This window comes from Saccoglossus kowalevskii, chromosome 7 (assembly GCF_978046115.1).
Source record: "Saccoglossus kowalevskii chromosome 7, keSacKowa6.1, whole genome shotgun sequence".
NCBI classification, from domain to species: domain Eukaryota; kingdom Metazoa; phylum Hemichordata; class Enteropneusta; family Harrimaniidae; genus Saccoglossus; species Saccoglossus kowalevskii.
The window spans coordinates 7,565,724-7,593,240 of NC_140647.1; the positions used below are offsets into that span (position 1 = coordinate 7,565,724).

Here is a 27,517-nt window from a genome sequence, read left to right on the forward strand (position 1 = left end):
AGATTTCGACAACATCCCGTTTCGCTAAGATCTCGTACAAAACGAATTTTAGGAGACCAATTTCTGCGCATGATCAGAATGGTTAGCGACGTCGGCACGAGTGTGGTAGACTGAATGAAGCTCTCCCGTGAAAACAGGTAATTTAGTGCGTTGATTTCACCCCCAAAACAGAAAATTCGTTACACTCACTGCTATTTTTAATAATTTGGTTTGTTCTACTCGTGATTCTGTCGTTGTTAATCTCTGACAGTCGTGCAAAACACCGTCAACCCGGAAGTAACACGACCACGTCTTTCAAGAAGTTGAGTTGACGAGAATTGTTGTGATTTTCGACTTATGAATCATACACTCCCGAGAACAACAACTTTGAAAACGATTACATCATTGTTTTATTTTTAGTAACTGGTTAGACTTGTGATGTTTCTAGTCATATTATGTACCATGGCATGGCGTATACAAATAAACAGTAAACGTGTCGCTTGCAAAACTAACCGCCAGCCGGGTCACCGCCTCGTGCGTATGTGCGTGCGTATGTATATTATCGCCCATTCACATGTTCGACGAAACAGGTTGCTTCCCGGTATTACGAACATTCCGATAGTTGGGCTAGTAATGTTGTATTATAAATCTCCATGGAGCGATAAATTATTGCATGGATAGTGCCATGACATCGTTGACTGTTTAATATACTTTATATACCAGAGTAGAACGTGAGTGGAATGCATCCTAATTTCCAGCATCTTAATAGCATGACAGCTTTGGGTCGCTTGCGAGTCAAATGAAGACTGGAATGTAATTTATATTAAAGCTGAATCGTATCAATCATGGTGCATGGAGATTTCTGTCTCTGTATACCAATCCCTTGATTGGATCAGTGCTTTACTTGCAAATGTAAACAGTTAAATCCAAACCACCAAATTATGTTATGGTGAATGTTTGCTGCTAGTAAATTTTGCGATTAGATTTTAGTAAAATAAATAAAATAAAATAAATTATCACTGTTTTCTGTTTCAAATGGTTGTTGTTGATTAAAACACATACCAGCAACTTCTTTATTTTTAACCTGGCATGAAATATATTTTTGGAGAAAAACTATTTAAAAAATGCAAGAATAATTGTTTTACTAATGTTAAAAGCATTGTTTGAAATAAATAGCATCCTTTCAGAATTTAATAATTTGTGACAACAATATGAGTCCATCTATGATTTTGTCACCATGCAGTATATGAAACCATAGACCCTAAAAAGAGTCTATGATGAAACCAAACGGAATTTAGAATATGGTGAAACGATTTTACCATAGAAACCAATGTTAAATGGCTCTCAAATCACAGTTTTCATGTACCATGCATTTTTTATACGAGTTTTGTGAACACTATATTGGAAATGTGATAAGGCAGAACAATCAAAATAAACCCTAATAGCTCGTGCTTCCCAATTTTTGAGTATAAGTGTAATACTTCAGTTTTACAATCATTCACTTTCTTATTTCATTGATACACATTTTGATCGAAGATTTCAATATTTCAGCATTTCCACTTGTTATAAATAATTGCGTATTGTTAGCATACATCGTAAATTGTAACAGATATTTCAATATAATATCACTATACAAAGTAAAAAGAATAGGGCCTGTGGTACACCACATAGTAGAATACATGGTTCTGAACAAAAATTATCAGTACAAATATGTTACGTTCTACCCAGTAAATACAACGAAAACCAGGTTAAGGCCACATAATTAACACCAAAGTGAGTTTGTAATCGCTTCAAAAGAATTGCGTGGTCAATCGTATTATAGACTGCACTCAAATCTAGTTAAACTAATATCATGTTCAACCATTATAGAAATAGACTATATGCTAATTGAAACTTTGCCAATAATTTGATGAATGCCGATGAAGCTTTGTAGAAAATACGCAACTCTGCTAAAAAATAACATTGTCACATTCAAAATAATGTAATACAATTGCATTAATTTAGACGCAATCAAATATTCAAAATTATGCAATTGGAAACTTTGTGCCAAAGTCAACTGAGGTCGATTGACTGAGAAAATGTTACAATTTATATGTCAATTGTCATGAAAAAAAGATATAATATAATACATATATCTAGAGATGTCACGTTTTGCAACACATTTTGTTTTTTTAAGAATTTAATTAAGGTTACTGTTTTGTATTAAAGATTAGAGTGAATTAAAAAGATGCAAATTTAAATTTGAATACTGCTAATTAATAGAATGCATTTAATGATTAGTTTTTTAAATTAATTAATAGAGTTGTTACCGTTTATTTTAATAAACTGCAGCCATTTTGTTTAGTATAACCAAATTGGTTACTATAGTACATATAGTACTAGTATGCCATATCTTAAATTGTAAACTGGTGAAACAATTGTATATCAATACTGATGGGATACTTTTAAAAGTGTTAAAAAAAATGCCATTTTGCTTTTAACAGTGTGTTTTATTGAACCGTTCCAAAAATAACAAATGTTGAATAATATTCGGTCAATTACTGTACCTAATGCTGTTTACCATATACAATGTAGCTGGCATAAAACTAGCTTTGTTGAATTTCAAAATCACCATATATTTAAATGATGCAGAGAAATCTGCCTTAAGGTAGCGAGAAGGGAAATTTTCACTTTTTTCTTGATTTTTCAAAAATTGATAAAACGGTTACTTTAGATCTTGATACATCACCCCAGGTTTACAAAAGATCGAAATTACGAAATAACGTTGCTCAAATTAGTGTTTTAAAACACTAGCAGAAAAGACTACAACTGTCGTTTCATGGATATTTGCATAGTGTTTATCTTTGGAAGGAATTAAATGATAACATCTTATCTGTATACTCTGTTGTTGACGATTCTGATATAACTGGTGATAAGCTTCCAGTTGCAAACAATGCGTGTTTATCTAATGTCCATTGTCAGCATTATTGTCAGTCGAGACTTCGTCGGAGAAACATGGTCATTCAGTACTCATTTCGCCCAACCTTCCGCTTTTACATCAACCGCTTATCGCTTAATTTCCGACCATGCGGTCTTGTCCGACCGGAAACTGACCGCATTTTAATCGCGTTTTTTTTTCGCTCGCTCGCTCATTGAAAACATTGACCGCTCGCCCAAACACTGAAAACTGACACATGGGTGATCGAAATGGTGGTTTTGATAGTAAAGTGTGAACATACAACTAGTATTAACTATTATTACATTCTGAACGACACTTCAAATACAATAGTTGTATTACACTTGTATCGTGAAAGCAACTGAACTGGGACCTCTTGTTACGTGTTTTGGGTGCTTGTTCTAGATGTAATATTATTTTTTTTTATTTTAATGAGACAGTTACATGAAAAAAACCTAGGTAACTCCTTTTGACAGAGCAGAGAAACGAGGAAAAATTAGTGATTAATTTCAAAAATAACGATATCGAATCCACATCGGTCCACGTCTGGTAAAATTTGACATTCAATTTTTAAAATTAAGTCACGATCATTGAATGAGCTCGGTCTATACCGTATACGTACCGGTACCGCAAAAGTGTTCCCACAAAAAATATTTTCGACTAAAAACGGCCACATGCCCTGAAAAAATCGAACAGAGCTTGACATGTATGAATGATTTATCGGGCTTAAAAGAAAAACGTGTCAAATTTAGTTATAGCCATAACTATTTGGTGGCCAGTCGATGAACAATTCAAAACTCAAGATTCACACGGAAGTCCTTCAGGGCTGAAAATCATCGACGCTACTCTGGTTTACTTTATTTCACAACTTGCAGAGAAAACTGATTCGCGTGAGCTCTAATGTATCTTCTTAGCCTAGTATTTTCTTTTTGAACTGAGGTCAAATTCCATCAGTTTGTCAAAATATATGTTTTTCAGCGAATAATTTTGAAGCCTGTCACAGCACAAAAAAACTATGTGAATCGACGCCGGTGATTGGATTGTACGACGACCCTTCAATTAGCATCAGATATGTTTTGTTACTAACACCATTGATTGGCTGAGAGTCACCTGATCAGAGCACAAACTGGGTCACAGAACCATATTTGTCCGTATTATCAACAGGACTTTGCAAAATAACCACACCCACATTTTCACTCTTTTTTAGCGCGGAAGTTGCCAACAAATGTAAAAAAAAATCGTGAATTTCATGGATTCGAATAAAATAAAGCAAGCGATTGATAAGGATGATTATTAATATTTTCCCCGATGCTCTTCGAATTTTTATTTTTTTTATTTCAAGGTAAGAAATCGCTAGTTGAAGTTGCATCGTCTTCAATGCGGTTGTTTCACCGCGAACAACTCTAGCTCTGTTTTGGGCATGGTTTAGTTTTGCGATAAAATAAAATATATATTAAAATAATAATACTTGATTAATTATTTGGGGTTTCAGCCCACAAATTACGGACATGAATTACGGTCAATGTTTGTCTTCTCTCGGCTGATTGTCACGGTGTTGATCGACGCCCTTCCTAAACTCAGTATGGAGAAACCAACGGGGATCGACATTCCAAACAAACAATCGAAATTGTCAACGAAAGACGAGTCAGAATATTGTTTAACATAAAATATTCAGTCCAAGCCAAATCGAGGTCAAAGGGTCAGGTTGCGTGCATATAAATTATATATAGTTAAAACAAAAAGTATTTGAACTTTTGTCAGCTGTTCAACATCTATAAAAACCAGAAAGACAATTATAAGACAATGTGAACCTCGGAAATTATTCTGTTAGTCCGAATTTTAAATGCGCGCGAACAAGCAGGTGGGCGGTGATATTTCGGGGTTTGCGCGGTCCAAAATGAAGTGGAAATTGTCCGGTCGAATTCAACAAGCGGTCGCAAAAGCGAGAGAAAAAGGTGATTGGAAAGCGGAAGCGGGCGGGAGGTTGTGCGAAAGGAGTACTGTAACTTTGCACAACTTTCTTTTAAATAGTTTTATTTTCCAAGTCAATATTCTATTTTACTAATACATTTTTTTCTAACGCAATGGCGAAGAAAAGAAAGAAAGCGTTGACAGACGAGGCAAAGACAAATCTGCCACTCAGTGTCACACTCTTACACAGCAATTTTTTTTCAAACATCGGCCATTTTGTTTCACCATGAAAACCGTTTTATTAGATGTCTTATCAGAGACACTTGAAGGATTAGCTTGTTTGTAAACTGTCAGCGTGTACAGTGGGACAGTACTGATTGTCAGAGGATTATCCCTCGTTGTTCGTTTGCATAACAATGGAAAACCCGAACGTTCCTGGAGTACGGACTCAAATGCCAGCAGTTTTCTTCATTTTTCACGCTCGAGCTTGAAATTATTCATTATCTGACACTCTTTATGAGCTCTATGATATCAGTGGTTAATATGTTTGGCCATTTTTAGTGTATATTTATAATAATGCAGCAAATCTACAGTGTTTTATTAACCAAAACTGTTTTTCGCATTTTTCTCGAGTTGAAGTTTTGATCGTGAACGACTCATTGGGACCGCCGCCAAATCAAGTGCGTTCGGACTAGGACATTCAAACTCGCAGTTATCATTCAAAAGATAATGATGTTGCGAAATATGTCTGGGTTTTTAAAGAAAATGCTTTGTCACAGAATAATAGTCTGTTAAAGGTGCCAAGAATGAAACAATTTGGGGACAAAAAAACAAACCTGCATAGAAATCGGAATAATAGGTCTTTTGATTATCGGAGACGCATTTCAATGGACTTGATTACGGACAATGCATGATGTAAATTTCACCAGGAAATTCCGCAGTGTGCTCTCGCAATCGCGGACTTAGTCATTTTTACAAGGTTCGCCATTTTTGATGTCGCGTGATAATTATGTAAACAATGTCTGTCCAGTTTGTGCGAACTTGCACCTCTATACTTAGTCTTTTGATATATATAACCTAAATTACTGTTCTGAACGAGACAACAGACAGAGAATGTTTTATTTATAAACGTCACAAAACCTTCTCGCTACCTTAATAATAATAATGAATTTAGTGCATCCTTAGAAATAGTTTCCATTGGTTGACAGCAAAAATAAATATGTCTTGTATTAGTAACCTAGTGAACGATAATAATAATTCACTCTTTGAAGGTTGTTTACTTTTTATTACAAGGCAAAACCAGTTTATGTTTCCCTTTCATTATATAATAAACCAATTAACATGCAATTTATAGTGCAGTATTCAATATATAGTATATGGAAAATATGCCTACTACCGGGTACAATGTAGCCTGTAGAATTCTGGTCAAGACAGATTTAAACAATAAAACTACAAAAAATAAAATGCTTGTAATGTTTGTAAGGTTAATTTTGCCAGTTACGATCTATTAAAGTGAAATTTGAAAGTGACAAACTTTCTCGCAAATTACGAGTTGACTTCTACCTTGATAATTTTCACCAATGTTACAAGGATTCAATGGAATGTTCTCTGCTACAAAACAGTCTCTGGCAAAATTAAAGTGGTTTACAGTTTTATCTTACTGTATACTTGTCATTTTATTGTCAAGGTTTCACTTTATATGGTCATATAAAAATACATCATGTGATTCTGAAACAGTAAATTCTGGTCATTCTGTGTTTTATTATTAATACCCTATAAAATTTAGTACTACATTGTCAAAACATTTAGGTTAGTCTCCTTGAGAATTCCCATTGAAAGAGGTTGACAACTGTAAGACTATTCTGTTTATTTTAATTTGCACCAGCAATCCTGTCACCAATCACCTAGGATATTATTTATTATATAACTGTCTATGATTTAAGGTAGCGAGACTATTATTTGCATACTTGTTTTCATCTTCTAATTGTGACTAAATGACTACAAATAGACCCGGGAAAGTATATATTTTTAAAATCGCCAGACTTCAAGCTTTTCACAAGTGTATTTTGCATGCCCGTATCTGCATTCTACGGCGCGTTACTCAATCAAAGGTGAAAAATTACTTTTTCTGTAAAAAAAATAATTACGCATTTACGCTGGCAATAAGAAGTATTTTTTTCACTTTTCCTAGTTGTTCAATAGTCTGGTAAATTGAATGTGTCTGGTCAGTTTTATTCAAGCAACGCGTTTTAAAAAATAGTGTGCTGAATTTCAATTACTGTTTTAGTCACATTGCCCCCAACTCAAACCACAACTCGTTTGTAAATAATCGATGAAATAGTTTGTCTGGACACATTCAAGTTCCTCTCATTGTCACCTTAAAGCTGTGAAAATTTGGTGTTAATCCGACGACAATAAGTATACGTTATTTTTTGTTAAAGACCTTGTATTTTGAAAAATATAAACTCCTAGAAAACGTCCATGAAGTAACAGCAAAGATTTTCAAGCTTGTTTATCGGCACAATCAATTTGTTTTCCCATCAAGGTCTGTTTTACCATGTGTAGGGGCATCCAAATGTGTAAGGCTATTAGAAACCAAAAAAAAATAAAGGAATGGGATAGCTATAATTGGATAAATTCGGCATATGAAAACACCAAAATCAATGATTTTTTTCAGTGGCTGTGTGACCTTGTGGCTGACACATTCATATGCAAATGACTAATCTGTGAAACAAACAGGGGCGGAGACAAACCACTGGAATGTTTGGAAACACTCATTGTGTGTCAGATAGCTACTGATAACACATCCTAACATTGCTTTGTCTTGAGTTTATCTTTGAAACTTATAGGCACACAGATTAAACCTGTATTGTTGATTTTGGAAAACACTACTGAGGCTGCCTTGCTTCCCTTCAGAAAATATACATTTTAACCAACTTACATGACATTCTATGTTATGTTGACTTTATCATATGAAAGTTTATAGTGCATTTCATCAATTAATAAATAAATGTGAAAATCGTAATTTTCAACACAAATAATAGTCTCGCTACCTTAATATTGTAATAGATCTAACTAAATAACAAAAGAGTGTGTGTAGTTTGAATTGTCATCTTCTATTCATGTCACGGATCAATTTCACATGACTGACTTTACTACATGTATATCCTATAATGTTCTCCCCAGAGACTAGGTCTGTTAGCTTGGACAAATAGGGAAAATGGCATGTAATTTCACATTTTTTGTTGTTGTATGATCAAATTGCAATTGTGTCTTTGTATGAACTGTTGATTCAATAAAAATTTTGCTTCATGGCATAATATTAATTTTTATTAAAATGAAGAAGAAAATTTTTTTTAACTGGAAGTTTTACCGGTAAATGTTGGTCAGATTTGTAATTAATAAATATGTATTTAACATGATTTACTGTGTCAGTAATTACTTAGAATATGGCAACAGTGTTGAATAATGTTTTTGTTATAAATTAATTCTCATTCCATTGATATGGAATTTGAATGATAATTAAAATGCATTTATTACATGCCTTCACATTCATGCAAATTAATACATAATTTAGACTATGAAAACCTGGGGTATTTACTATTTTGCAGTCCAGTGAAGCACAAATCTGACTGTTGTCGTTTGTATGGACCACAACATTGCTATGCTGATAATGCAGATTATTAGCCCCCATTTGGATGCAGTCTCGAGAACAGGGACTTGTGGATTGACTTCTGTGCATTTATTGCATTCCGGAACTGGATCTTGGCTGTTTACAAATGGATTTTTGTTCAAAATTGGGACATACATTGGACATTATGGCACTTTGATGCATGTTATTTTGTTTTCCAGATCTGATTCAAAATGGCCGACTGGTGGCCATTTTGTTTTAATGATTATGGTTCTAGTGCCACATCTCTGACATGCTTTTATGTATTCATTATACATCATGTCATAGATATAAAGATTTATTGGTTTGATGTTTGATTCAAAATGGCTAAATAGTGGCCATTTTTCTGCTAAAAAAATTATCAAAAATCAAGCATTCCTGAACCAGATCTCGGTCATGTATATTCATTGATTGATTGATTTTGTTCAAACTTGGTGCATACATTTGACATTATCATCCTTGCTGCACATCATTTTGTTTTTTTCACATTGGATTGAAAATGGCTGCCAAACAAAACTAAATATTTTAATTCCTTTCAGGCATGGATGTAGATGACGTAGCCTTGCAGATTCTCGGCAGAAGAGAAATCCATTTAAGACCACCGGTTGCTGGAATTAGAGGAGGTAAAGCTCGTAGTGAAAGAATTCTAGTTGAGCACGACAGGCTTATCTATGCTCCAGATCACTTAAAAAAAGTTGGACTACATATTGCAGGAGATGCTCTCACGCCTGAACATAGTTATTTTGAGGTAAGACTCAAATTACTATCACATTGCATTAAACGTTTTTTTTTAATGTTTACATAACGCTTCATTTGTATGCGCTACTAAATGTACAGTACCATGAGTCATAATTCAACTTGCAACTCTCTAACCCAGGGTTCTCCCCACGCTGGACGGCGGTGGACGGCGCCGTCCGGCACTCAGAATTAGCGACCGGCACACATGGCTGCCGTCCGGCACTATTGTTTTTGTCCAGGACGCAACAAACGCTCTGAGAGACAAAAGAATGTTTGAGAAGGCAATAAGCTTGGGTTGTGTCACCAATTAAAAAAAACAATGGGCGTAAAACTCAACTCAACGAGTTAGCGATGTAAGAGGCCCAGTGGCAATCGACACTAGTAAGTGTGGAACCCTACTTAGCATGGCGGTAACGCATAGAAAAGTGGATTACCGTACCCATATTTATGCTGCCAGGGTGACGTCAAATATATAAAATCGATATCGATAAAACCATTCGTCAAAATATAAGGTCAATGGTTAAAACCAAGTTAACGCCATGACTTGTAGTGGCAACATCGTCACCGCCGAGCGGAACAAAGGCAGCCATGCATGATCGGTAAACGACCAGCACAGCCGACGTACCATTACAGACATTGTTGATCACCAAGAAGTCCAGACGAATGCTTGATTAAAGATGTGAATGTTTATATTTTGACGTATGTCACTATTTAAAGTTGAATTTTCTTTAAATCACGATTTAAAAACCCCGGTGAAACGGCCATGCTTTCAACTCGCATCATAAGTGGAGGAAATAAATTCACTTGTGTTCTTCTTGGATCAAACATTCTGATTGGTTGTTTTTCGCGTCAATGCGTGGCTTTGTCCAATCAAAATCATCGTTACGTAGTATCAGGATGCACACAGTAAAATTAACTGTTTCCAGGTCATAGCTGTTTTCAACGAAGCAAATATCAACAAACTTTCGATTCGAATGAAAATTATTTTTTAAGTATGTATTTTATACATAATGCTATTATTTTTGCTAGAAACTGTTAACTGCAGATCAAAAATCTTCTATTATGTAGATTTTATTACATTTGATCATCTTGCTTTTTGGCGCCGATGACGCACATTCATGCAAGTTTTTTAATGAACCGAACGTTTGTGCGACAACATAAATTTTATATTGCCACGTCCAAATGAACAAAAAATACAAACATAAAATTTCCAGCAGTAAAAAAATACAGAAAATAAGTTATAGTACTTTTTTGAAACATTATTTTATTTTGGCTGACTTCATAAAACATTAGTTTAAAAAAAAACGAATTAACATCAACAAATAGTAATATGATTTCATATTGTAACTGTTGTAAATATTTTGTGCTTTCAATTAGTTATGCATCATGTCTTCAAAGATGATTTGTTTGTGTATTATTTATCCTGTGTTGTGTTGTGATGTTTCATACTGTATAATAAATATCAATACATATGACCTGTCTTCTTGCCAGTATGTGGCCATTTTGAATATTAATTAGTTCATGCATATTAATGAGTGAATATTCATGAATATTCATACCGTCCAGCACTCTCTGTCTGCTGGGGAGAACCCTGCTAACCCTACTCTAAACCCCAATTTATTGCAGTTAATTCTTTCTTTTAACTTTTCTTGAACACTAACTTTGAGAGAGGTATCCTCATTTTTGTACAAGAATGAGTGTTTCACACACAGGAAACATTTTGCTACACAGACATGATAATGTATTCATAGCTGGGATTGTATCATGGTAGATGAAGGAAAAGATATACAAGGGGGAAAATGTCCTAGCTGGCTGTTGGTGTTGTTGTATGCGACTGTATAGGTGACTTGAGGCATTAAGAAAAATGTTGTATCCCTGATTTTCTTTGATTTTATACTTATTTTGCATTCATTTTACTAAATTACAATTTCCACAACTTATTGCAACATGTTTTCTAAGATCAATATATGATATTTTTGTTGCATCAACGCACACACCAGTGAAATTGGCAAAGTTACTTGTGTTACAGCAATGGTGCGTCATATTGTCTTAGAGGGCATACTGTGGCATAGTATAAAAATACAGTTTAAGTAGTACAAAACCTACAAAAATACGTAAGTGCGTGTACTACTAATATAACAAATATGGTACAGAGTTTAGTAGTCTACTTATTACATTTGTAGATGTTATTAAATTGTCGTTGTTTGTCTGTCCTCTTCAGATTGAGCTGCTGGATGTAGGTGAGAGTGGAACCATAGCTATAGTACTAATAGAACAAATATGGTACAGAGTTTAGTAGTCTACTTATTACATTTGTAGATGTTATTAAATTGTCGTTGTTTGTCTGTCCTCTTCAGATTGAGCTGCTGGATGTAGGTGAGAGTGGAACCATAGCTATAGGATTAGTCCATAAATACTATAAATTAGACAGACAACCAGGCTGGTTTGCAGATTCTATAGGATACCATGCAGACGATGGAAAGTAAGTAGACATGCCATATTGATAATATACTGATGTATATTGTGTAGCTTCTTTATTCTTTAACTCAAATACAACAATAGAAATTATATGCAAAATTGTTGAATGCAGCTAAATAATAATGTAAGCATTAATGAAATTCAGTTCTCTGCTTCATAATGCCAATATCATTTTAATATTGGGTACAGATTCATAATTGCAAATAAACCTGATTGCCACATCTACCCTTGAACCTGATTGCCACGTCTACCCTTGAACCTGATTGCCACGTCTACCCTTGAACCTGATTGCCACGTCTACCCTTAAAGCTGATTGCCACATCTGCCCTTAAACCTGATTGCCACATCTGCCCTTAAACCTGATTGCCGCATCTACCCTTAAACCCGATTGCCACATCTGCCCTTAAACCCGATTGCCACATCTGCCCTTAAACCCGATTGCCACATCTGCCCTTAAACCCGATTGCCACATCTGCCCTTAAACCCGATTGTCACATCTGCCCTTAAACCTGATTGTCACATCTGCCCTTAAACCTGATTGCCACATCTGCCCTTAAACCTGATTGCCACATCTGCCCTTAAACCCGATTGCCACATCTGCCCTTAAACCCGATTGTCACATCTGCCCCTTAAACCTGATTGCCACATCTGCCCTTAAACCTGATTGCCGCATCTGCCCTTAAACCCGATTGCCACATCTGCCCTTAAACCTGATTGTCACATCTGCCCTTAAACCTGATTGCCACATCTGCCCTTAAACCTGATTGCCACATCTGCCCTTAAACCTGATTGCCACATCTGCCCTTAAACCTGATTGTCACATCTGCCCTTAAACCTGAATGCCACATCTGCCCTTAAACCCGATTGCCACATCTGCCCTTAAACCGGATTGCCGCATCTGCCCTTAAACCCGATTGCCACATCTGCCCTTAAACCCGATTGCCACATCTGCCCTTAAACCCGATTGCCACATCTGCCCTTAAACCTGATTGCTGCATCTACCCTTAAACCCGATTGCCACATCTGCCCTTAAACCCGATTGCCACATCTGCCCTTAAACCTGATTGCCACATCTGCCCTTAAACCTGATTGCCACATCTGCCCTTAAACCCGATTGCCGCATCTGCCCTTAAACCCGATTGCCACATCTGCCCTTAAACCTGATTGCCACATCTGCCCTTAAACCCGATTGCCACATCTGCCCTTAAACCTGATTGCTGCATCTACCCTTAAACCTGATTGCTGCATCTGCCCTTAAACCCGATTGCCACATCTGCCCTTAAACCTGATTGCTGCATCTACCCTTAAACCTGATTGCCACATCTGCCCTTAAACCTGATTGTCACATCTGCCCTTAAACCTGAATGCCACATCTGCCCTTAAACCCGATTGCCACATCTGCCCTTAAACCCGATTGCCACATCTGCCCTTAAACCCGATTGCCACATCTGCCCTTAAACCCGATTGCCACATCTGCCCTTAAACCTGATTGCTGCATCTACCCTTAAACCTGATTGCCACATCTGCCCTTAAACCTGATTGCCACATCTGCCCTTAAACCTGATTGCCACATCTGCCCTTAAACCCGATTGCCGCATCTGCCCTTAAACCCGATTGCCACATCTGCCCTTAAACCCGATTGCCACATCTGCCCTTAAACCCGATTGCCACATCTGCCCTTAAACCTGATTGCCACATCTGCCCTTAAACCTGATTGCCGCATCTGCCCTTAAACCCGATTGCCACATCTGCCCTTAAACCCGATTGCCGCATCTGCCCTTAAACCCGATTGCCGCATCTACCCTTAAACCCGATTGCCGCATCTACCCTTAAACCCGATTGCCGCATCTACCCTTAAACCTGATTGCTGCATCTACCCTTAAACCTGATTGCCACATCTGCCCTTAAACCTGATTGCCACATCTGCCCTTAAACCTGATTGCCGCATCTGCCCTTAAACCCGATTGCCACATCTGCCCTTAAACCTGATTGCCACATCTGCCCTTAAACCCGATTGCCACATCTGCCCTTAAACCCGATTGCCACATCTGCCCTTAAACCTGATTGCTGCATCTACCCTTAAACCTGATTGCCACATCTGCCCTTAAACCTGATTGCCACATCTGCCCTTAAACCTGATTGCCACATCTGCCCTTAAACCCGATTGCCGCATCTGCCCTTAAACCCGATTGCCGCATCTGCCCTTAAACCCGATTGCCACATCTGCCCTTAAACCCGATTGCCACATCTGCCCTTAAACCTGATTGCCACATCTGCCCTTAAACCTGATTGCCACATCTGCCCTTAAACCTGATTGCCGCATCTGCCCTTAAACCCGATTGCCACATCTGCCCTTAAACCCGATTGCCGCATCTACCCTTAAACCTGATTGCCGCATCTACCCTTAAACCCGATTGCCGCATCTACCCTTAAACCCGATTGCCGCATCTACCCTTAAACCTGATTGCCGCATCTACCCTTAAACCTGATTGCCGCATCTACCCTTAAACCTGATTGCCGCATCTACCCTTAAACCCGATTGCCGCATCTACCCTTAAACCCGATTGCCGCATCTACCCTTAAACCTGATTGCCGCATCTACCCTTAAACCTGATTGCCGCATCTACCCTTAAACCTGATTGCCGCATCTACCCTTAAACCTGATTGCCGCATCTACCCTTAAACCCGATTGCCGCATCTACCCTTAAACCCGATTGCCACATCTACCTTAAACCTGATTGCCGCATCTACCCTTAAACCTGATTGCCGCATCTACCTTAAACCTGATTGCCGCATCTGCCTTAAACCTGATTGCTGCATCTGCCTTAAACCTGATTGCTGCATCTGCCTTAAACCTGATTGCTGCATCTACCTTAAACCTGATTGCTGCATCTGCGCTGGACATTCACACCTTAATGTTCACTACTTATTCACAAAAATGAAAGTGTTGTGGTTTCCAGTTTTGTTTTTTATTCTTTCAATTCAGCTGTGTACAATGAGAACAAGTTTGATATATTACTGTGGTAATATATGTGTGTACTTTGTGTAGGTTATTTAAAGCTAATGGTCATGGTAGACCATTTGGTGTGAAATGTAACAATGGTGATCGAATGGGATGTGGTATCAAATTTGATCACATTGAGTATGAAGATGGAGCACGACAACAAGTACCAGTATTTTTCACAAGAAATGGAAAAGAGGTATGAAAAGACAGTTTTTTTTTTGCATACCAAGGAACTTATGTGAAATTTATGTGTATTTGAACTTGACAGACAGGCAGACATGATAGATATATCTCACCGGTGAGGGAGCGGAGCGACCAAGAGGGCGATAGGTGTGGATGGGCGGATCGACCTAGAAACACCATATCGGAAGCTTTCTGTACAGTTTTAACAGTGTATCTATCGCCATTGAAATATTTTTGGAGTAATTTTAGTGTATTTGGTGTCTAGACACATTGTCAGCTGGTGTTGCTGGGAAGTTTTCATGGAAAAAAATATATTTGAGAAAGATTTTTGATGTTGTGCGCAGCTCAAGAAATATATTTATGACTTGAAAGTTCAATCAGAAATTCGGTAAGAGCCAGCCAGCCGAGATTATCAGGGCGCTGCGTCCCTGGTTTAGAAAAAATCTACATGTAATTGTAATGAGCATGATGTACTGTTACTGTATCAGGCTTTCAATGGGTGAAAAATATACTGATCACATATTTTTGCTGAATGCACTAAATGAAAAAAGCCAGTGAAAATTCAAAAATACGAGGCCGATAAACAGATTTGTTGGTTCAAATAGAGCGTTATTGTATATCAAGGTTTGAACCTCGTGTGGGAATGTTGTGGTTGTGACATACTAGTAAATAACTCGATATCACTGAATCCATAGTGTTATCCCATTTGATTGTAGCTTGGTACCGTTATGTGTGCTTTGCCAGCTGGTGGTTTCTTCCCTGCAATCGGCATGCATTCTGTAGGTGAAGAAGTCAGACTACATATGGATGCTGATTGGGTGAATATTGAAGAAGATATGATGATTGACAGTTGTGAAGATGAGTGGGCAAGGTTGAATGATGTCAGGGTAAATGGACAGGTGAGTGATTTCATCAGTCATGTACTTTTTATTTATTAAGTTTGAAATATTTTGTGGGAAAATGTCTCGCGTTCGAACACAGTCCGAAAATGAGGACTTAGAGATTGACCTCTGTGCATGCGTGCAGGCCTCTTTCAAACATCACACATACATCATACATAATATTGTACATGCACATCAATTTGTTTCATGATCTGATTTTTGTGCTGAAAAATCATCAAAATCAATAATTTCTGGCATTCCTTAACCGGCCGTTTATGGATGGATTTCATCCAAACTTGATACATGGACATTATGGGTCCCGATGCACTTCATTTTTTTTTCCAGATCGGATTCAAAATGGCTGACTGGTGGCCATTTTGTTTTAATGAATGTGTTTCTAGAGCCATATCTCTGACGTAATTTGACTGATTATGTACAAATTATATATATTCATTATACATTGTCATAAATATACAGATTGGTTTGATGATCTGACTCATGATGGCAAAAATAACTAAATAGGTCTGTGCCATGCATGGCTTGTCATTATCGTCATCGAGTTCACTTTGATTGTCGACATTCCCTAAAGCATTGACATTGATTAGACCCACCCTATAGGGCAAGTTGACGTCATTTTGAAGGTGAAAAGTCATATGCATATGGAATGTGTATTTATACGTTTGTCCATCATTGTGTGAACCCAGAAGTGATATGTATTTATACATTTGTACATACACCCCCACAAGGAAAAGATTAAGGATGCGGTAGAGCTCTAAAAAGTAAAAACTTTTTTCATGGGGAAAAGTGTTTTGAAGCATAACAAATTATATATTTTCTTGAAGCCCTTGTTCCTGGCTTTTTGAAAAAAATTATCTGTGACGTGTACCACGAATTAGTCACGTGATTACTAAGTAAACTTGGAGGTGTTTTTTTGAATAATAATCAGTTTTGTATAAAAACAGTTTTGGTTTTGTCAAAAAAGAAAGCTGAAAAATCAAGGCAGCATCAGCCCTGTCAATGCCTCGAGAGTGTTAGAACGTAGGTAGCATACTTGTTTACAATGAAATCAATTTACATTTTAGGTTAATTTCTGAGGCCGCACAACTCATTTGAATGACCTCTGTGGCATCAGATTTCTTCTGCCAAAAAACAAAACAATTGTCACCTTGCGCTAATTTTGGACATTTTTAAAGCATCAGATGGACTGAATTTTAAAACAAAACACAGAACATAGTCACTTAGTAGCCTTGCAGTATTAAAATCTAAAACTATAAATTGCTTGGCCCTTATTCGTCCTCCAAAAAGAAGCGAAGTTGTTACAATACACAACCGCCCCGCAAAACGTTGAACAGTTAGGGAGATAAATGACGTCATCTCATTATATATTCAAATCATGTTTACTTGCAAAGCGTAGTCTGTAACCGAAGAAAGAGATCAACATGCCTAAACACAACCAGTTAACTCAACAACCTCCGATGTTCTGTTCTCTCGGAAATGACATTTTTGTATGGACACTTGTGGATGGGTGGCGCAGCAGCAATCCCACATAAGACGCCAGTTTTTCCAAACCTTGCTGACCTCTCCCAACTGCTTGTCCAGCCAATACAGATTTTCGGTTGATTTCAAATTGTCTGCCATACTTTTTAGAAGATGGAAATTGATCATGTTTTCCTGACGAAATTTTACACTTTTGGTTTGAACACTCAAACCTGAAACCTGAACCCTAGCCATGCTGCGTGTCCTCAGAAATTTGCAATTTGCCCGTCAAACACAATGAATATTTCAATAATTCTCAGTTCAAAATGCCGATCAATGGAAGTGAGCCTTTCTTGCTGTGAAACAGATCATCTACTTCCATGTTGGGCAACAAATTTTGTGGTGAAGTTTCGCTTCCTCTGACATGCGTTTCAGGTTCTTCTTTGGGGACCTCTTTTTCGCTTCATGATAAATCTTTGAAACAACGAAAAGATGCATCAGTCGTAGTAGAACTAGAGATTTTGTTTTTGTTTTTGTTTCGCAGTGATAAAATTGCAGTGATCAGGAGCCAGAGTTGATATGACCACGTCATCTTCAGTGTGCACTGTTCCCGTCATTAAGGGATTATGCAAATTACGCAATAAATCAATGTTATTGTTTGCGTCCAGACTTTTATCTCAAAAACAAAGTGTACAGTTTCCCTTCATACAAATAGTTTTTCTTATTTAAAAAAAAAGGGTATTCTAGATGTGTTTCAGTTTTAATTTTGATAAAATTATGAGCCCAATAACTTTACAAAAGTAATGACTCTTCATTAACCAAAAACAGCAAAATTCTACCGCATCCTTCACGGTGTCATATTTTAATAGAACTGCACATAACCCAAAATTACAAGTTGATAATAAACACATCTGCTACTAACAGACAAATACAATACATGATGGTTGAGAACTTGCAACTTTATATTAGTTATGCAATACAACACATTCAGCCCATGTCTTTGTGTGTTGAAAAACTTTGACCATAAAATTAGAAACTTATGTAAACAATCTTCATTGTGTGTAAACAATATTCATGCTTCTGGTCATCGAATGTATACGATACTCGTGTTTCTGGTGGTCATTGTGTGTATACGATATTCATGTTTCTGGCGATCATCGTGTGTATACAATATTCATTTTTCTGGCGATCATCGTGTGTATACAATATTCATTTTTCTGGTCATCGCGTGTATATGATATTCATGTTTCTGGTCATCGCGTGATATGATATTCATGTTTCTGGTGGTCATCGTGTGTATATGATATTAATGTTTCTGGTCATTGTGTACATATGGTCACATGTGTATACAATGTTCATGTTTCTGGTCATCGCGTGATATGATATTCATGTTTCTGGTCATCGTGCGTATATGATATTAATGTTTCTGGTCATCGTGTACATGTGTATACATTATTCATGTTTCTGGTTATCGTGTGATATGATATTCATGTTTCTGGTGATCATTGTTTGTATACGATATTCATGTTTCTGGTCTTCGTGTACATATGGTCACCGTGTGTATACAATATTCATGTTTCCGGTCATCGTGTGTATATAATATTCATGTTTCTGGTCATGTGTATATAATGTTTCAGAAGAAAAAAAATCAAATGAGAAGTCACTTTTGTTGCATTTTCTGTATGAAAATGGCATGGACACATTCAAATGATAAAGATAGAAAATGTAATTTAATTTTCATTTCAACTGCAGGTGTTGGAGTACATTGGTAGGGGACGTAGTATTGTTGATGTTGGATTAGCACAGGCACGCAAGTCACTCAGTCCTTCAAGTCATTATTTTGAAATTGAAATAGTTGATCCTGGTAAAAATTGTTACATTGCTATTGGTTTAGCACATCGAGACTATCCTAAGCATAGACATCCTGGTTGGAATAAAGGATCTATTGCGTACCATGCAGGTCAGTAAAACACAGCATAACTTGTTGATAGTGAATTTAACCTATTAAATGCCTTGTGATATTTGCAGTCTGTTTGCATTGGTTGTGGGAGTGTCCTTTACACTCATTCGATTCTAAAACATAGATGTTCCGGGATAATGCGCATACCTGGTTTTTGTATGAAATCCGTATGTATTACCTCATTTTAGCTGAGATTCTCTTTTAAATTAGGTAAATCTTGAATTTGTTAAAATACTTAAGGGGACAGTAGGAAATCAAACGGGGGGGGGGGGGGGGGGGGGTTCACCACAGTTATCACCGCGGTACACCGGGGAGAGTCGCAGACTGCTTATAATTAGGGGTCTCTACCGCCGTGGCCACCGGTACCGGTTGCAACCGCGGTCGTAGGAAAGGTGTGAAATACGTACTTAACAGTTTCTTTTGTGATTCCATGAGTCTTTGTTTCAAATAGCTGTTTTTAAATCGAGTAGGTTACGAGCATTGTTGGCATGGAAATACTAAGCATATGGTAATATTATCGGCCCACATATTTTATTACCGTACTTATCCGGGTAAGAGCCCATGCCTGGACAAACGCCCAGCCCCCACTTTTGACACAATAAAGAAGTTGAGGTCATATCCGGGCACATGCCCAGGGGGTCTTTTTCTACACAAAACAAAAAAAAACTATTTTCTATTCGTTAACTTTCTTGAAGTCTGTCGTGATACTTATAAAAATTGTTAATTGCGTAAAACAAGGGGTGAACGCAAAATAGCTGTGACAGCTTTCTGCCTTCAGGGCAGCTCATTCACCGCTGATTTTTTTTCAGAATCATAACAGTCAGCAAGTCTATAAGAATAAATATTAAAGCACAAACGGTAGTTCTCTTTTTAGCTCCGCTGTCGACTTTGTCGAGCGGAGCTTATCATATGAGTGATTGTCCGTCGTCGTCCGTGTCAATGTTTTACTTTTTCGACTTCTTCTTGAAAACTACAAGCCTGAATGATTTGATACTTGGTGTATATGTACCTTGGGTAGATCTCTCTCAGATTTGTTCATTTCATGATGATATCTTCAATTCTCTAATTTTGGTGAATATTTTTGTAATTTTTAGTAAAAAGTGATATTTTCAACTTCTTGTTAAAAACCACAAGTCCAATTGCTTTGATATTACATATATAGGTACTACATGTGGACCTCTCTCAGATTTGTTCATTTTGTAATGATATCTTTAATTCTCTAATTTTGGTGAATATTTTTGTCATTTTTGGTAAAAAGTGATATTTTCGACTTCTTGTTGAAAACCACAAGTCCAATTGCTTTGATATTACATATATAGGTACTACATGTGGACCTCTCTCAGATTTAATCATTTCATAATGATATCTTTAATTCTCTAATTTTGGTGAATATTTTGGTAAAAAGTGATATTTTCGACTTCTTGTTGAAAACAGCAAGTCCGATTGCTTTGATATATTATACATATAGGTACTACATGTGGACCTCTCTCAGATTTGTTAATTTTCTAATGATATCTTCTGTTCTTTAATTGCCATGTGCATTTGCTAACAGCGGAGCTATCTCAGCCGACAGGCTGCTTGTTGAAATATGTCATGGCCCTAAAATGGGCTGGCCGTTTGGTTTGTGCTTCCTTAGAAACGATTCAAGCAAATCGTATAAGGAGAGCCGCTAAGCAAGCCCGAGTGTCGTACTCGTTCGGCTTTAGCGTCGTCGACAATGAAAACAATGTTGCAATATTGTAGCAACCCATACCTGGGAGAATGGTTGAAATCATGTTATTTTGGCTTTATAAATATTTTGTAGCAGCTTGCGAATCCATAACTGGGGCCAGCAATTTTGCAATGTCACGCCGAAGACTGCCAACTTTTTTACCATCTTTTATCACCGCTATTGCATTTCTGTCATGAAAACTATTCTTCTGTCGTTGGATAAAAAAAACACTTCCTATTTCAAGTCCACCGCGATATCCATATAGTGAGACATTCCAACCACCGAAACTTGCTGAATGATAACTGAATGATAAGCGTCGAATCTGATAAGAAAGCAATGTCACGATTTGACCTTTATGATGAAATACTAGTAGTGATGTCATTCTTAGCCAATCAGTAAAGCAGATGTATAAAGGTCAAAGATGATTGCTAGACTGTAAACAAAAGCATTGTGTGCCATCGCAGCAGAGCGACCCCATTTTTCTTGTCTCTTTATTATGATTAGACATCATCATGAATGAAATGTGCCAAGCTGACAGACTGCGAAATCCGTGGATTAAAAGTGCTAAGTCCAAATTGTGTGGGACAATATCGACGAACTCCAGGAATAAGTTGTAGGGATTTTGTTCGACGGCTACAGTGACGCCGACTTGAACATTTGAGGCTTTTGAGTTTGATGAAGATGGCAATGAACGTACAAATAAAGATCTGAGAACTTTTTTCAAACGGCTACGAATTTTTATAATTTTTACTTTGTAAATTTGTAAATTATTATTGATCTCGTATGACGGTTGATTCGTAATTTGTCGAGACCGGAAATCTTTTTACGAAGTTTAACCCCTGACATTTTAATTCACACGTATTCGGCCTGTTTATCAGCGGGAAAATCCTAATTCAAATGATTCCTCACTGTCGATTTTTATTATTTCTGGTTTATTTGTCTTATTATAAACAATACATTGTTTTTGTTTTACTTCTAGTGTTGCATATTGTTCATTTATTTCCGTTGCATGTTTTCATTTGCCGTTCTATTCCCTGCCGCAGTTCGATCTGCGTGTTGTCAATTTTCGCGAATTTTTGTTTTTTTTTGCCGGGGATCTCCTGGCAAACGCCCACCCCTTCTTTTTGGCAATTTTCCATGTTCAGGACCCTGGGCTTATACCCGGATAAATACGGTAATATAAAAATCCAATGCTGTATACGAATTGTTGCTGCGTGAAACAATGTTGTATTTTATGCATGTATTTATCACCAATTCCAAGAGTAAAAGTCGTAACTTTCGAAGGTACGAGTATTATGACTCGTCCATACATTTCACTTACGTTTGTTACACTTGAATAAAGTCTACCACATGAAAAGAATGTTATTTACGAAGTTTTAAATAGCCGAGCCTTCCTGATTCGAGCCTCTTGTTGATTTGACAACGGTGGGTATCATTAATGTTTATTCTTTGCCAGTATCGCATTCCAGACAAAAAGTTCAAGATCGGTAAACAAGAAATGGACGAACTAAAATGTCTCCTGTGTTTCACGTGCGACATGATTATAAAAAAAAAAAAGAGTTAAGCGGTCATGTACGTTCTATAAATCTAACCTTGCACACATAATCTTGTATTGATGTGTTTTTTTGGGGGTCAAAAACAACGTTGCCTTTCAGTTAACTCGTCGCGTTCATGGTATTTGTGAGAGTTTATCGATTTTTTTGAACAAATGTGTTAAGTAACTGTATCGTTTTGCGTCAAACTGGGTGGCCCGAATTTAAATGTCGGTGCGTGAACTCATTGAGGTCATTGCCCATTGCCGCACGTAATTCAAACACGTGGTTATTAGAGTTCAGTCGAAATGTACGTGAATAATGTGATCGAAGTGCGCTGCGAGTTTATTATAGAAAAAGTTAACATTACGCATGATATTGTATGTTATTGTATGGTTAATATTACATATTCACTTTAATAGCCCGGGTTAGTGTCCCAACAATAATAAAAATAACTTAGTTTGCGTAATTATTTTAAAAGCAATACATTGCAAAGTTGAAATATTTAGAGCCTGTGCAATACTGTAAACATATTTGCGTTATTAGAAAAACAGCACACTAAGTAAACGATGTTGAAATATTCAAAACCAATACAGAGTTGGATACAGGTTGTGTTATTACAGTACCCCCGGATATAATAACAATTTTACGAAATCGACGCGCGAACCAAGGAAGAAAAGGGTTGCTAAGGTAACGCGCCAGTTCAGTGCGTGACTTGGGGTCAAACTTCGGTCAACACACACTTGATGTCAGCATCACCGCGTAGCAAGTTTCGCAACGTACTTGAAGTTCAATTGTGCCCCAAAATGATGTCGACGATCACTCAATTGTCGCAGCGCCTGTTGTACCAAATCCATTATACACCCCGTTTCGACTTTGGCTTGCTTTTCCTTCTTAGTGCATGTTCTTGTTCACGTAAATTCGACCTCTCACCAATGTATTAAAACACTTTGAATTTATACTTGTGCGTGATTATATTTGGTCTATGCGAAACATTAATCTTTATAAACATTTTCTGAGACCATGCATGATATATATTCACAAAATAATGTGATCATATTTTATATTATGTTCTCTACGTCTTTCTGGATCATTTTGTGATTTTATTCCAAGGCTCAGGCAAATAAAATAATGTCAACTATTATAGACTAGTTTTCTAGCTTTTGGCTCAGCTAAATTGGTTTAATTTTTCATTAGAACTTTGTGCATCACCCGTTTGATTTCCTACTCTCCCCTAAGATAGCTTATGTAAGAACTTTCAAACTAATTAATTTATAAGATTAGCATAGTTCTTAACTCAAAGCAACATGTATATTGAAGAATTTGATATAATATTTGTTTCTAATATGAATTATTCAATGAACATTAAGAATAACTCAAGTTATTCAATACACCACCATGTCTAATAACCCTTATTCATTTGTGTGTAGATGATGGTAAATTATTTAAAGGCAGTGGGGTGGGAGATCCATTTGGACCAAGGTGTTACAAAGGTGATGTAATGGGATGTGGAATTATGTTTCCTAGAGATTACCATGAAAGGTTTGTATTTCACTTATTGTATTTTTGTAATGGAATAATTTTTAAGTATAGAAAAACCACTGTAAATAGTGGATGGATAAATGCTAGTTCCAAATAATTTAATTTGATTTTGTTGGTACATTTGAAAAAAATGTTTTTTATTTTACAAACAAAACTGTTGTTTTGTAAGGAACATTGAAAAAATAGGATCATCCTACTTGCATTGTTTTGAATATGATGAATATTATACAGTGTTGGTGAGACAGATTATCATGAAACACTATCCTCAATAACTCGTAATTGTAGAATCAAGGATGGTTAGACCAGGTAGAGGATTACACAGGATTGATTTATTACACACAATTATAGGTGCAGGCATCACACCATGGCTCAGGTAGTGAATACAATACAACATAAAGGTCAAATATAGGGGTCAATGAGATATGAACTCATTTGCACAATGCATCCTCTACTGTAATGACTGACGTACTGCTTGATACTTGCTGTGTTTCATCAGCGGATAATGTTTACAATTGCAAGTTGTATTGGTTTACAAATGGCAAGTTGATGGCTCTCAGAATGATTTGATGAAATTGACACCATAAATAATTTTTTGAAAAGTGATGAAAATTGTGTAGTAATAGCAAGCAAATAGTCAATGACACTCACTGCTCACTTTGTTTGCTATAGTGATGGAGAAAGTGATGAAGAAAAGACTGAGGAGAATGAGAGCAGTCGCGTGTCGCATGTGCATGTCAATGATCTATATGAATTTGAAGATTTTTTGGATGACAGTAGCTCAGAAGACGAAGAGTGGTATCAGGATGATAAAGAAGATGGCATTAAAGTACAGGTACAAAGGCTTTAAAGATTTCAAGTGACCTGTTCTGATGAAAACTTGTGTTTGTAACTGTCTTGCCATGCATCAAGGGGGAAGCTGTGGGTTGATCACTCAGTGCACATCAAACATGCAGTATTGGGTTCTATTTGATGGGATGACATGCATCAAGGGGGAAGCTGTGGGTTTATCACTCAGTACATACCAAACATGCAGTATTGGGTTCTATTGGAGGGGATGACATTTGGTTGCCATGCATCAAGGGGGAAGCTGTGAGTTTATCACTCAGTACATACCAAACATGCAGTATTAGGTTCTATTTGATGGGATGACATTTGGTTGCCATGCATCAAGGGGGAAGCTTTGGGTTGATCACTCAGTACATACCAAACATGCAGTATTGGGTTCTATTGGAGGGGATGACATTTGGTTGCCATGCATCAAGGGGGAAGCTTTGGGTTGATCACTCAGTACATACCAAACATGCAGTATTGGGTTCTATTTGATGGGTTGACATTTGTCTTGCCATGCATCAAGTGGAAGCTGTGGGTTGATCACTCAGTGCACACCAAATGTGCAGTATTGTCTGTCAAACTGTCCGTTACTATCCTCAGTACACATTAGGAACCTACATGTAGATATCACCATAACAACATCTATTTGTTTGAATTCTAGGTATTTTTCACACGGAATGGTAAAACTGTTGGTAGACGCGAAGTCAGGATACCACAAGGTGGTTTCTTTCCAACTCTTGGTATGCTTAGCTGTGATGAGAAAGTAAAAGTAGATCTGAAGCCCCTCACTGGTTGAACATGTAGTAGTCATATTGTGATATTCGACAGTCAATCATATTTTGTAGTTTACAATCACATTAGTCGTCCAGTTACATCAAGCTGTATACATTTAATATTATGCAAATTTGATTTTAGTTTTTTCAGATTTGTCCAATGTATTTTGTACTTTTAAAAGGTGACAAGGAAAGCATTGTTTGTAGATAATGCATGATGGACATTTACATGTAAATAAATCTCTCAGTTTAAGCTGCCATTTGCTTGAAAAGCACGAGTTTTTCGGCATTTTGGAAAAAAAAATCTATACATAGAGGGTATTATTTCAATTGATAGAACATTGCGTATTGAGGGTGGGCTCTTTATTTTAAGTATTGTAATGATTACAAACATTTATTTTTCTGGAGCTCCAGTTTTATTACACATGTATGGCTTCCATTTTTGTAAGTTTCATTGAATATTTCAGTATTTTCAATATTATTTTTCAGCAAATTTGATGCTTACTGTATCAGTATGCACTTGTCAACTCTAAGATTTAAATGTCATTATATTGTACATACATATGTAACGTAATAAGCCTAAACAATTCACACCCATATTTATATTTCAGATTTCTATTCATTAAATGTACTGTAGTAAATGCAGTGTGAGGTCGATTTTGGCAAATTTGTTATAATTTTATGGCAGAGGTACTGTTCCAAACGCATAATACTTTTATAATTGGATAGTAATCAAAATTTATCAATGTTTACCATAAACTAGAATATGGAACACATACCCTTAAAAATAGTTTAGAAACTGATAGTTATGGGATATTTATGTTTTTAGATTTGCTTCTTTCTCACTTATTCACCTTGCTTTGTGTCAAATTAATTTTTTTTTTAAACATTACAATAAAGCCAGCGATACTTTTTTTTTTAATCACTTTCATTTGACTTGCCTACAAATGTATGTAGTTGTGATTACTTTTTGATGAATAAACTGAACACTATTTTATTTCATGTTCTTGCATCCAGTCATACTGAAGTTACTGGCATATATTAATCAGTGTTGCTAAAATTTCTTGCAGTGTTATATCCAATTAGATAGATATATCCTGCTTATATTATGATACATGTAAAGTGGTTGCCATGAAAATACTGCTATGTATGAATCATATCAACCAATGCTTAGGCCAGGGCCAAAGCCATCCTATACTGCCTGGGTGCATATTTTACAATATGTGAATAACATTATTATTTATCTTTTTCAACAGTAATTGTGTAATAAATGTTCAAGGATGCTATTTGTGGCGCCAATAATAAGTCAATAACACTAAAATAAGGGTAAATTCAAACAAGTGCAGATATGGAATTCTGTTTTCAGTGCTACATGTATAGTAGTTATTGTTATATCCAGTCAAAATACGATGAACCAGTGTCTGCATATCCAGGCAAAATAAGATGAACCAATGTCTGCATTTGAATAAAATTCTACATGATTTCAACATTAATTTGAAAAAAAACAACATGTTTTTGGTTATTAGAGTTTAAACTATTTTAAAATAAATTGAAAAATAAAAATGTGCACATTCATTGTTTTTTGTTTTTTTAATATTAAAGAGCAAATGCTCAGTGTTTGTTTTAGAATAAGGGCACTGAACGGCTTGATTCATACAAGATTGCTAAAATGTCAACCCATCAATTGAGAAGTGTTTACATATCACACTAGATTGCTAAACTGTAAGGCCCTTGTCAATGGATTGGGTGTCTCTTAGGTAGTAGTTGATAAAGACGTTTTGCGTTCTCCAGAAGCCTGCCCTCGGTATATGTTCGAGCAGGGCGCCTGACGCTAGTGCTAGTGAGTTAGCAATCTCATGCGCTCGTACTTGGTGTCTGTGCAAGCTCTGTATCGAGAAAGTTAAAGAATTATA

The 27,517-nt window shown here is 36.6% G+C and overlaps 1 protein-coding gene across 1 annotated transcript; it reads left to right on the forward strand.

The window, feature by feature from the left end:
• Positions 1 to 59: 59 nt before the first annotated feature.
• Positions 60 to 26,606, forward strand: LOC100374706 (SPRY domain-containing protein 3-like). Its single transcript, XM_085501015.1, has 9 exons — positions 60 to 137; positions 9,035 to 9,243; positions 11,591 to 11,715; positions 14,761 to 14,911; positions 15,615 to 15,797; positions 19,008 to 19,215; positions 23,889 to 24,000; positions 24,670 to 24,832; positions 25,493 to 26,606. The coding sequence occupies exons 2-9, from the start codon at positions 9,037 to 9,039 to the stop codon at positions 25,625 to 25,627; spliced, it is 1,284 nt and encodes a 427-aa protein (XP_085357141.1). The 5' UTR covers positions 60 to 137; positions 9,035 to 9,036; the 3' UTR covers positions 25,628 to 26,606.
• Positions 26,607 to 27,517: the final 911 nt, after the last annotated feature.

Bases quoted from the DNA above. Each gene is read 5' to 3' on its own strand.
- LOC100374706 (XM_085501015.1), top strand. From the start codon at position 9,037: ATGGATGTAGATGACGTAGCCTTGCAGATTCTCGGCAGAAGAGAAATC. The intron at 19,216-23,888 runs GTCAGTAAAACA...ATTTGTGTGTAG, and splicing joins ATCTATTGCGTACCATGCAG to ATGATGGTAAATTATTTAAA. The intron at 24,001-24,669 runs GTTTGTATTTCA...TGTTTGCTATAG, and splicing joins CCTAGAGATTACCATGAAAG to TGATGGAGAAAGTGATGAAG.